The sequence below is a fragment of the Oryzias latipes genome, chromosome 1 (assembly GCF_002234675.1).
Source record: "Oryzias latipes chromosome 1, ASM223467v1".
NCBI lineage: Eukaryota > Metazoa > Chordata > Actinopteri > Beloniformes > Adrianichthyidae > Oryzias > Oryzias latipes.
Window position 1 is genome coordinate 16,625,041 of NC_019859.2, and position 11,798 is coordinate 16,636,838.

General features: G+C 40.8%; 1 protein-coding gene across 1 annotated transcript; it reads left to right on the plus strand.

The window, feature by feature from the left end:
* Positions 1 to 1,664: 1,664 nt before the first annotated feature.
* Positions 1,665 to 11,523, plus strand: dhx15 (DEAH-box helicase 15). The gene is made up of 14 exons (XM_023960752.1): positions 1,665 to 1,865; positions 4,282 to 4,606; positions 4,722 to 4,915; positions 4,996 to 5,155; positions 5,376 to 5,594; positions 5,680 to 5,847; positions 5,934 to 6,020; positions 6,100 to 6,249; positions 7,022 to 7,130; positions 7,212 to 7,403; positions 8,386 to 8,508; positions 10,567 to 10,757; positions 10,853 to 11,022; positions 11,105 to 11,523. The coding sequence occupies exons 1-14, from the start codon at positions 1,801 to 1,803 to the stop codon at positions 11,220 to 11,222; spliced, it is 2,271 nt and encodes a 756-aa protein (XP_023816520.1). The 5' UTR covers positions 1,665 to 1,800; the 3' UTR covers positions 11,223 to 11,523.
* The last annotated feature ends 275 nt before the right edge of the window (positions 11,524 to 11,798 follow it).

Here is an 11,798-nt window from a genome sequence, read left to right on the forward strand (position 1 = left end):
ACAGAGGTTCCTTACTGTATCACAAACAGTCATACAGTTGGTTGACAGATAGCTTCAGAACCAACAACCAAGACTTCTGTTTTGTCCTGGTTGAGCTGCAAAAAGTTCTCTCCCATCCACATTTTAATTTTTGAAATACAGTTTAAAAGGTTGTTCATGGGTCCAGTGTCATCAGGAGACACAGCTACATGCAATTGAGTTTCATCAGCATAGCTATGAAAGTAAAGCCTTGTCTCCTGATGATGTCACAAAGCAAAAACACATGAATAGATTAAAAAGTGAGTGACCCAGGATGGAACCTTGAGGGACCCCACATGTCAGTTTGTACCTTCTAGAAGAAAAATTATTTGAATCAACAATAAAATCTCTATATGTGAGGTAGGATTTAAACCAATTAAAAGCTCTCCCTGTAATTCCAATCATGTCGTGAAGTCTGTTTAAAAGGATAGAGCGCTCAGCTGTGTCAAAGGCTGCACTCAGGTCCAGTAAAGACTAAAATAGATACTTTGTTATGTCAGCATTGGACCTGAGATCATTTAAGACCCTGATAAGGGCTATCTCTGTTGAGTGTTAAGGTCTAAAACCATACTGAAACGTTTCTATCATGTCATTTTCTTAAATAAATCGTTCAGTTAAGTAAAATCAAGTTGTTCTAACATTTTACTTAAAAGTGACAGATTGGATAGCGGCTGGTAACTGTTTAGATTGAAGTCATCTAAACCACTCTTCTTCAGAATGGGTCTTACCATAGCAGTCTTTTGGGATGCAGGGAAGACTCTGGTCTGAAGAGAGCAGCATAGAATTTTTTATTAACTTTGGATGTGAAGACTGATTTAAAAAGTCAGGTGGGGATGGGATCAAGAGAACAAGTTTTGGTTTTCATTTGGGACATCACTTATCACTTGTCGGAGCTCTGCAGCATCAATCAAGACAAAACGATCAAGCGTTTCCTCACTGATAGGAGGACGTGCGGTGGAAAGACCAACAGGGAGTCGTTGATCCCACCCCATAAGATAGATGATCTGATGTCATCTATCTTAGTGGTAAAGTGGACTGCAAACTCCTCGCAGGTCTTACTGAGAGGTGGAGGGTGGGACCAAAGTTGAATTTAATACAAATAACAAATTTGAATCTGCAATAGGGCAAAGAGAAAAAATGAGAAAAAGAGTTTAGGACTGGTTGTAGAACATAAAGTGAAAAATGTGGGGAGAAAAAAAGAAAGGTTCCACATTGGCCAGCAAATTCCAACTATAAAAAAGTTAATTTTTCAGTCAATAGAACAAAGAATAGGTAAATTACCTGCAGGTGGTCTAAGCATGCATTATAGATTATCATATTTAAGGTAAAATCTTTAAAGAGGCATACAAATGGCTGACAAATTAGATAGGGGTGGATGATTTTGAGCAATGGGAAACAATTCAAGTAATCATCATGGCAGAATTTATGGAAAAAGTCGATAATAAGAACGTTCGACACCAAGTTGATACCAAGAAACATGAATTTATTTATTTTAAGAGAGAATAATTAGAAGGTAAAAAACATGAGGAAGGTTGGAAAAGTGAATCTATGGAGGACAGAGGGGGAAGAGAAGGAAAGAAAATTCCTATCAACCCTCCAGCAGGTGGCGGTAGTGAGCCGTTTCTTTCTATCACGACCGCCAGAAGAAGACCTGAAGGTGGCAGTAATGAGCTGTGGCTAGCAAAATTTTACAGAAGACGAAATCAGGAAAACGACTTGGTTACGCGTTTAGCTTTTTGTTTTTGTCAATTGACAACTGATAGAGTGTGTTCATCTTAGAAGATGTCTAAAAGACATCGCTTGGACTTGGGCGATGATTACTCTTCCAATAAGAAGAGGTCTGACGGGTATGTGAAGCTGTATGGTGGCGTATCCGCTATATGCTAGCAACGAGCTAAACTTTAGCTGGCGCTAGTTTAGTTTGCTAACAGCCTACTGGGACAATGTTGAGACAATTCCGCCCCAGTAGTTACCAACATAACAGTAGAGGAACCAAAATTCCTCAATAGAATTGGAATGTCATTATCTTGCGTAGTTATAATGGTTAGTTATGCTAACAACAGCGTAGCCGGGCAGCTAGCTAGTGATGGCCTTCACTAGTAAACGAAGCATCGACGCTGTCTGTTTCATTCATCATACACGTGTGTGGCTAATGTTAAAATTAGCCAGTAGCTAGTTGTCGTCTCGTACTGGTTTGAGCGGTGTATGTCGAATAGAAAACCTCTGCTGATAGTTTTTGTGCACCAGTGACCAGGCTTCTTTATGTTGGTTGACTTAGTGCAATTTATTTAAGCTTGAATTCAAAGTATAACTATACAGCTGTCGCTTAATTTGCACAATATTATTACACGAGTATTTTTGTTGTTGCATTCTGCATTAGAATGTGCAGATATTATTATTTGACAATCGGTTTGCAACTACTATACTATCTACCTATTAAAAACTATTGCCACATTTTAATTACTACTATTACTAAAGAAGTTGTGTGTGTGTGTGTATATATATGTATGTGTTGTAGTAGTCAGGGGTGGTGCAAGAGGTGAAACGTCTTCCAACTTTAAAACCAAGTCCAGATGACATCCCCTAAAACTACTACAATGGAACCAACCTGGATGAATGAGAGTCTTCATATATATATATATATATATATATATATATATATATATATATATATATATATATATATATATATATATATATATATAGCAACCAAGAAACCGGGCATCATAATTACAGCATCATCTTGAAAGGACTCATTGTGAAGTTCATCTTAACCCCTTTGGGAGAAATTCTACATTTAGACAAAAAGCAGTAAAAATGCATCATGTAAACGCGCAGTTTGTAATACTCTGCCCGATCATACTCATTCAGATCATTACTTTGGTTGCGATCGAGATAGGTTGACTATGCCGATTTATGGTCCGATGGTGGTGCTGGACTCGTAGCTTCGTGTTTGCAGGCAGGGGAGGGTGCTTTGTTATGGTGTGCGCTAGGCCTGCACAATATACCGCAAATTTATCGTTATCGCGAAATCAAGCTGTGCAATATGCATACCGCAAAAGACGGCAAAAATCGCAATAAATGATTACCTTAAATGTGCTAAAACAAACTCATGGCAGCTTGAAATATTGAATAAATGAAATAAATCCCTTTATGCATTTAACCAATCAGAAGGACCTGTTTACGTTGTTGATCAATCAGATGAGCCCTTTTATGTTTGATGTTTGCCTCCTACGTCGACAAGGGTCATTTGGAGTATAATTTTTAAACTGTTGCAGTGAAATGGAAAGAATGTTTTTTTTTTTTTTGCTATTTGTTTATATACCGCAATTTATATCGTTATCGCAATATTAATTACCAATATCGCATATCGCGAGTTTTCCTCATATCGTGCAGCCCTAGTGTTCGCTCTGAAGGAGGTTTCGGACCGCAGTCCATCCATCCGGCCGCTCCGCGTGATTGAGCTGCTGGACTCAGGAGAACCCTGGTTCCTGGGAGGACTGTCTCCTAGCAGAGGAGCAGCTTTAAGATGCGTGTTAGCTAACGGAGGCTGCTTTTGAACGGAGAAATGCTGCCCAGTCGTGAGAAACTGTGTAAACAATCATGACTTTATGTTTCCAATCGTATCCAAACAAAATAAGGCTGATGTTGTTCCCACATATTTATGTTCAGTCGAGATGCAGATTTCCCGCGTGGATTTTTTTTAACTGTGTCCTCTGCTAAATGTTGTTTTTTGCTCGTATTAACTTAACCCTAACCCTTCTTCCAGCTTCAGCCAAGAAAAAAAAAAGTTGAGCGAACAAACATTTAATATAATCATAACAATAATAAAAGCACGTTTAGAAGATCGTCTCGCTCTATGCTGCAGGTTTCTTTGTGTACAACAGAACTCAATATTTCTTCTTCTACGGTCGTTTCCGGTGTTTTAGAGAGTTCTGCTTTTGTCCAAATGATTTTTTCTGATCGAAAGTGTGGCGTAGGTTTGTTATAATTGGATAAGTTTTTTTGGACCCATGTACACAGTTCGATTCTAATCGGATCAAAGATATTTAAGCATAGAAATGTTTCTGTTTTTTTAATTGCTCTCAGTAAACAAAAGGTGTCCCACTTAAGATTCACTTAACCCTTTTTTAACTGTATTTTGTAAGGGGATGCTGTTATTCTTTTTACTGTTTATTTTTGCTTTGATTCAAATTCAAGGGGCAGCTTGGTCATAAAAATAAATATTAATATAACTTTTAAATTATTTATATAAATCCACAGGAGGGATCGAGATCGGGACAGGGATCGTGAGGACCGCTCCAGGGATAGGGACCGGGACAGAGACAGGGATAGAGACTCCAAGCCTTCTGCTGCAGTCTCCAACAGCACAGCACCTGTGGCCAGCTTACCCACTCTTAAGCAGATGCCAATGCATCAGCAGATCAACCCTTTCACCAACCTGCCACACACACCGCGTTTCTATGAGATCTTAAAGAAGAGGTTACAGCTTCCTGTGTGGGAGTATAAGGAGAGCTTCACCAACATCATCACACGTCAGCAAAGCTTTGTCCTTGTAGGAGAGACAGGCTCTGGGAAAACCACACAGGTAATATTTACGAAAATTTTCAGTTTTCAAACTGGATTTGCAGAACTTGCTTTGTTAATATATATATATTTTTTGTTTATGAAATTCTAACATCAACATTCATGTCAAACTCTAGATCCCACAGTGGTGTGTGGACATGGTTAGAGGTTTGCCTGGTCCCAAGCGAGCTGTAGCCTGTACTCAGCCAAGGCGAGTGGCTGCCATGAGCGTCGCTCAAAGGGTGGCAGATGAAATGGATGTCATGCTTGGACAAGAAGTCGGCTATTCCATCAGATTTGAGGATTGCAGCTCTGCTAAAACAATCCTAAAGTAAGTATTGCTTATTGAATCAAACACTGCAGTATTTTCAACAAACAAAAGAAGTTAACGAATGCCTGCGGCTGTTTTAGGTACATGACAGACGGTATGTTACTGAGAGAAGCTATGAACGACCCTCTGCTGGAGCGATACGGTGTGATCATTCTGGACGAGGCCCACGAGCGAACTCTAGCTACAGATATCCTGATGGGAGTGTTGAAAGAAGTGGTCCGTCAAAGATCTGACCTGAAGGTATTCTTCTTTCAAGCTTTTCTTGTATCAAATAATTTCTGTTCTGTTCAGTCTTCACTTCCTTTTTCGAAAATGTCAAACACAAAATTGCATGCTAATGTGTGTAATTACTACAAATCGCTAAGGAAGCACAAGTTGCTTTTCCCAAACTTTGCCAAAAGTGATCGCGTTTCTAAAAAGTGTGCATTTGCACATGGATGGAATTTTTTTATCTGCACAGGTGATTGTCATGAGCGCCACTCTGGATGCTGGGAAGTTCCAAGTATACTTTGACAACTGTCCTCTGCTAACAATTCCTGGACGCACACATCCTGTAGAGATCTTTTATACCCCTGAGCCAGAGCGGGACTACCTTGAGGCGGCGATCCGCACAGTCATTCAGATTCACATGTGCGAGGAAGAGGAAGGCGACTGCCTTTTGTTTCTCACAGGTCAAGAGGTATCTGAATTTCCTTTTTTTTAAAAGTCTGTTACAAACGGCATTACCTTAAAACTACAAATTGAAACCTCATGTTTTGTTCTAGGAAATAGACGAGGCTTGCAAGAGGATCAAACGTGAGGTTGATGACCTGGGTCCTGAAGTCGGGGACATCAAAATCATTCCGCTGTATTCCACGCTGCCTCCTCAGCAGCAGCAAAGGATCTTTGAGCCGCCTCCTCCAAGGAAACCCAACGGTGCCATTGGCAGAAAGGTGCGTTTTAGGTCAATTCTTCCTAATGTTGACATTTCATGTGATCCGACTTGGGTTGAGCCAAAAGTCTGCTGTTTTCTCTGTAGGTCGTAGTGTCAACAAACATCGCTGAGACTTCTTTAACAATTGATGGAGTGGTTTTTGTAATCGATCCTGGATTTGCCAAACAGAAGGTAAACAAGTAAGGAAAAAATTCCCCTATGTTGGCTTCAGTTAAAATAAAAATTGTTCTGATTTGACATTTGTGTTAAGGTGTACAATCCTCGGATCAGAGTGGAGTCTTTGCTGGTCACAGCCATCAGTAAAGCTTCTGCCCAGCAGAGGGCGGGTCGCGCCGGCAGAACACGACCAGGGAAATGCTTCCGTCTCTACACGGAGAAAGCCTACAAAACTGAGATGCAGGCAAGTGACTTTTTCTGCAGAAACCAAAACTATTTTCTCTTTGAATTAAAAAAAACTGTCCCACTGTCTTTCATAGTTCTATAATAAAGCATGAAATAATATACTTTGTATTGGAAGCAGTCTCTGGTTCTGGCTTCACATGAATGAAAACTGTTGGACTATTTAAGAAATCCTTCTAACAAGTACAAATGCATCTTTCGCAAACCCATAGATGCTCAGCAAACTGAAGGACAAACCATTTGTAATAAATAAATGTAGAGAAATGAATCACCTTGCAGTGGTTAAAAGAAAATTCCTGTGAATTGAAAAATGTTTTTAGATCCAAACCTTTTTCAATTTTGTTTGGCTTTAGAGTTCATTTTGATTCATACTTTAGTACATTTAACCAATTCAGTTAGTTTATAAAAAGCAGTTTTTACAGATCTAAGGATACAAACTGGACAAATGTGAAACCTTAAGGAAAAACATATCATTTTAATCCTCTTATACCAGAGTGTTTACATACTTTTGCCTTCCAAAATGTTTATGCAATAAACACAAGTCCAGCAGAAGCGGGGAAAAGCAGTTTTGCACTGATATGTAAAACTTTACAATATTCAACATACATCAACTGATTCAGCATCTCGAGTGTTAAAGGGTCAAACCATCTCTAGAAGCATATTTTGCAAACACGCTTTAACACTTTGCCTTGACAACAACCTTATTTACAAACTGAGCAACAACCTGTATTTTGATAATAAAATTGTCATTAAATAAATTCCCTTTTCCCCAGGATAACACATACCCCGAGATTCTTCGGTCCAATTTGGGTTCCGTGGTGCTGCAGCTGAAAAAGCTGGGCATTGATGACCTTGTTCACTTTGACTTCATGGATCCACCAGGTGAGTCATTTTTCTGAGTTTGGACCGATCCAACTTCCATTTCTCTACCTAAATGCTCCACCTGTCTCCCTCCACCTGCAGCTCCAGAGACCCTCATGAGAGCTCTTGAACTGCTGAACTATCTGGCCGCTCTCAACGATGACGGAGACCTCACCGAGCTGGGCTCCATGATGGCGGAGTTTCCACTGGATCCTCAGCTAGCAAAGATGGTCATTGCGAGCTGCGAGTTTAACTGCTCCAACGAAATTCTTTCCATCACCGCCATGCTGTCAGGTAATGCCCAGGACTGGGCTGACGTCTTCTTGCCTGCTGTAGGCCAAGTCTGATCTGGTTGATAACGTGTCAGTAAAGACGTCTGCAACACGGTTTCTTTTCTGATGAAAAATGATCTTGGCTACTAAATCAGCCAAAAACTGTACATTTAACAGGAGGAGGAAATGAGTGCAGCACTATTTAAAATGACTTTTGGGTTCCTTCTTGATTACTTAAAAAATAAATTTTACATTATGACTAATGTTTAACAACTGTAATGCTTTAAACAGGTTAAAATAATTAATTGCAGAGTTGACTTTTTCAAGCCTTTTATTTTGAAACAAATCTTTTATAAAAATCTTTCCTTAGTTTTTGAGAATAAACACAAACGCTGTCATTTTGGCCAGCTTGTTACCTTTCACTTTAAACATTTACAGAATTTTGTTTCTAGGTGCAGAAATGTTGAGATATTTATTCTCGATTTTGTTATTTTAATTAAGGGTGGACTAAGTTTATATTTTTTTAATCATTTATACATGTGGATAGGGCAGGCACCACTTGGGTTTATGTCACAGTTCCAGTATTAATCTTTACTTACAATAACTATAAGTTTCTATATTGTTAGTTGTTTACAATTGTCTTGTGTACCTTGAGATTAACATTTTCTGTCATAATTGTAGTCTTTATGGAATTCCAAAGTCAGATCCTGAAGTTTTGCAAAGTTCAGTCGTTGCTGGTGTTCCTAACACTGTAGTTGTGTGAAAACTCTTGTTTTACAGATGTGCTTAATGACTCCCCTCTCTCCGCACTAAAATCCATTACTGTTGGAAATGACCATGAGAAAAGACCGCAGCTCCCCCTCTACCCTTTTGATAGTGTGGTCCTGCCCTGTCCCAACGCTGTGTCCAGTGCCCTAGCATCATAGGCTTTGCTCCATTTTTCTGTGAACGTTTGACTCATCCGTATGGGCGGCTTTGTTGGGGCCCATACCAACCTTGTTTAGTCCCACAGTGCTTTGTCCGTCCTACGGAGGCTAAGAAGGCAGCTGACGAATCCAAGATGAGGTTTGCTCACATTGATGGAGACCACTTGACGATGCTCAATGTCTACCATGCCTTCAAACAAAGTAAGTGTCAGAATAGCTTCGGCATGCAGTTGTCTTCTTTTGTTTTTATCTGTTTACCTTACGCTAAGTTCGTAAAATCATCTAACAACTTAATATTGTGTAAACCCTGCCTTGCTCCTACCTGGACCAACCGTGGGCCGGGTGGGTGGCTGCCTGGAGTGCGGAGCGGGTCTCCCTTGGGGGGTCCTGGCTCGTACCTGGGGTCGGGGCGGGGGGATGCCCGGAACTCCTGGGTGGTGGTGGGGTGCTCGTCTGGGGCTGTGGGCGTCCCTCTCCGGTGGGGCCCTGCGTTGGGCTCTTCTGGCGCGGCGGGGGGGCTGCTTTCCTGGCTGGGCTGGGGCGGCGCTCTCTTTCCCTCCGCGCCTCCCTGCTCTCTGGCTCTGGGGGCCTTGCGGCGGTCCTGCTGGCCCTGGCCTGGGTGGCGGTCTTGGTCGCCCGGGGGGCGGTTGTTCCCTGCCTTTTCCCGTATGGCGTTGGGGGAATTCCGGCTGCCGCTGCTGCTGCGGCAGGGGTCTGGGTGTGGGGGTGGCTGGGCGCTCCTCCTCCTTCTTTTCACATTCCACCATCCAGTTTAGAAGAACATAAACACTCACTTGAGCACAGGTGTTAGCTCACCTTTGCACTAATAGTTTGCATGATTGAATGACTGAAATATTTCACACTAGTTGGTTTAAAGGCATAGGTATGCGTTCGTGAACACTATCTGTTTTGTGTGCATGTTGACATGTGGACATTTTTGCAGCTAGCAGGTGTGTTTATAACATTTGAGTGTGTGTGAACAGGCCCCGCCCTTTTTGTACTACATTTGAACCGTACCGTAATGATAAACAACCAGTAAACCTGTCTCCTCTATGCTGCTTCATGGTCTTATCCCCCTTCCCCTCCTATTATCACCCTCCTACCCCCCTCTCTCTCTAACATCCCTCCCTCTTCTTCCCTTCTTTCCTTTTCCGTCCGGTCCAACACCAAAGATTTTCAAACATGATTGAAATTAATAAAGTTTGGCCTCAATTACAAAAGGGGTTTATTCAGACATACCTTTGGTTTGTCTGAAGATTAATAACCCCTCTTGTTAAAATAAAATATGTCAAACACAAGAGGCCCTCAGCTCTCATCTGTTTGCCTAGCTGTTGGACAGGACAAGTTTAAAAAAAAAAAAAATATTGTGTAAACCAGGTATGTCTGCTGTCTGGCCTGTCATCAAATTTATTCTGACCTGCAGCCCTTTCAATAAAACGTTATTGAACAAGATGCACCATTACTATGGAAAGATGAGACACAAGTCTAAGAAAGCTATTTCACATTTGGCCAGCAGATGGCAGCAGCGCTGTGCCCAGTCCTACTGAAATTATTTGATTTTTATCTAATTTGCTTTCCAATTATTTCAAGTGACAGGTAGAAATTGATAATCCAGATTCCTTTACTTGATGGCAGTTGTCCAATATTAAGATTTAAGGTAGTATATGTCGATTTTATTCCAAAAAGCTGATATTTTTTGGCACTACACCTGTGCCAAAACACTGGAGACGGAAGTCATGAGACCCCTGAGGGATGTTGCACGTGTGATAGAAGCTCTGTTTCTACCTCAGACAAATGGAGAACAACAGCAACATTATTAGCTAATGGTACCACCATCTATACCTCCATGTTTACAGAAAGCAGACCATTGTGAGGTTTGAAAGGAACAGGATGTCCAAAGTTACGTCATCCTGCACAGATGTTGTTCTCTGAAAGGATCAAGATTGTTGATCAAGATTTGTTGTGATTGCTTTTCCATAGTAGATTTGCATGTATGTGATTACTTTATCCTATTTTCCAATGTCTGTTATGCAATGTTAGTTCAGTCTTTGATATGTTTATATCTTTACTATTCAAATTCTAACTCTGCACAAAATTTGGACACACCTGACATAGACAATAAAACACTAAGGGGTTTGGCTGTACTGAATAAAAAATCCTTTTCTATTCATCAATACTGTGGATTCAACTTTGAGCCAGTCAGCATGTATGGAAAAACACATTTTTCTGAATCTTTTTTTTTTTATTCTTTATTTCTAGACCATGAGTCTAACCAGTGGTGCTATGACAACTTTGTCAACTACCGCTCACTGATGTCTGCTGACAACGTGCGTCAGCAGCTGTCGAGGATTATGGACCGCTTTAACCTGCCCAGGCGGAGCACAGAGTTCACCAGCAGAGATTACTACATCAACATCCGGCGTGCTCTCTGCACTGGCTTCTTCATGCAGGTGAGACGAGCTGACGCTGCTTTCATCCGGCATGTACGTCTGCTGGTGTTACTCCTGGCCTGCAAAGGTTTAGAGCTCTTCTGCTTCTTCTGCAGGTGGCTCATTTGGAACGCACAGGACATTACCTCACAGTCAAAGACAACCAGGTGGTTCAGCTGCACCCGTCCACTGTCCTGGACCACAAGCCAGAGTGGGTGCTCTACAATGAGTTTGTCCTCACGACCAAGAACTACATCCGAACGTGCACAGACATCAAACCAGAGTGGTGAGTGTGCGGGCTTCTAAATTCAAAGTAAAAAAAAAGTGGTTTGGATTCTAACTGTACGTCTTTGTGTCTTTTTTTGCAGGCTGGTGAAGATTGCACCCCAGTACTACGATATGAGCAACTTTCCACAATGTGAAGCTAAGAGGCAACTGGAGCGAATTATTGCCAAATTGGAGAGCAAAGAATATTCTCAGTACTGAACAATAGAACATCCATGTCCTGGAAAACAGCTGCATTCTATAGTTTTAGATTTTTCTGTATCATTGTATCTTGATGTTTAAAGTTGGCTTTTTGATTTTTATAACTGCTTATTTTGCTTATTTCCCCCCTCATCGTTGTCGGTTATGTAGGAGTGATATCAGCAACTATTGTTAATCTTGGCTATGATCATTTTCAAAAAAAATGTCAAATTTAGATGTGGCTGTGTTCATTTTTAGGAGATCTGGAGCCATAACAAAGACCTGTGCTTGCTTTTCTTTAATAAAGGAGCTTTGACCTAAATTTTGTGTGGCACTTAAAGAGAACATTTGCTGTTGTCAGCAGTCAGTTTAACTGTATTGACTGTTATCAATCCATATTCATATTGAGATTTGTTTTTTAATATTATCCTTTGTGATGTTTTACCAACAACCTCCACAGGCTCATGTGGACAAATGAATTACATCTTCTTGTTTTTTTACAGACAAAAATGGACTTTGAATTTTTGATAGTCTCAAAAAAGTGTTGCTAGCTGCATAACCGACTCCTGGATAATACTGTGACAACCAAACCTGCTA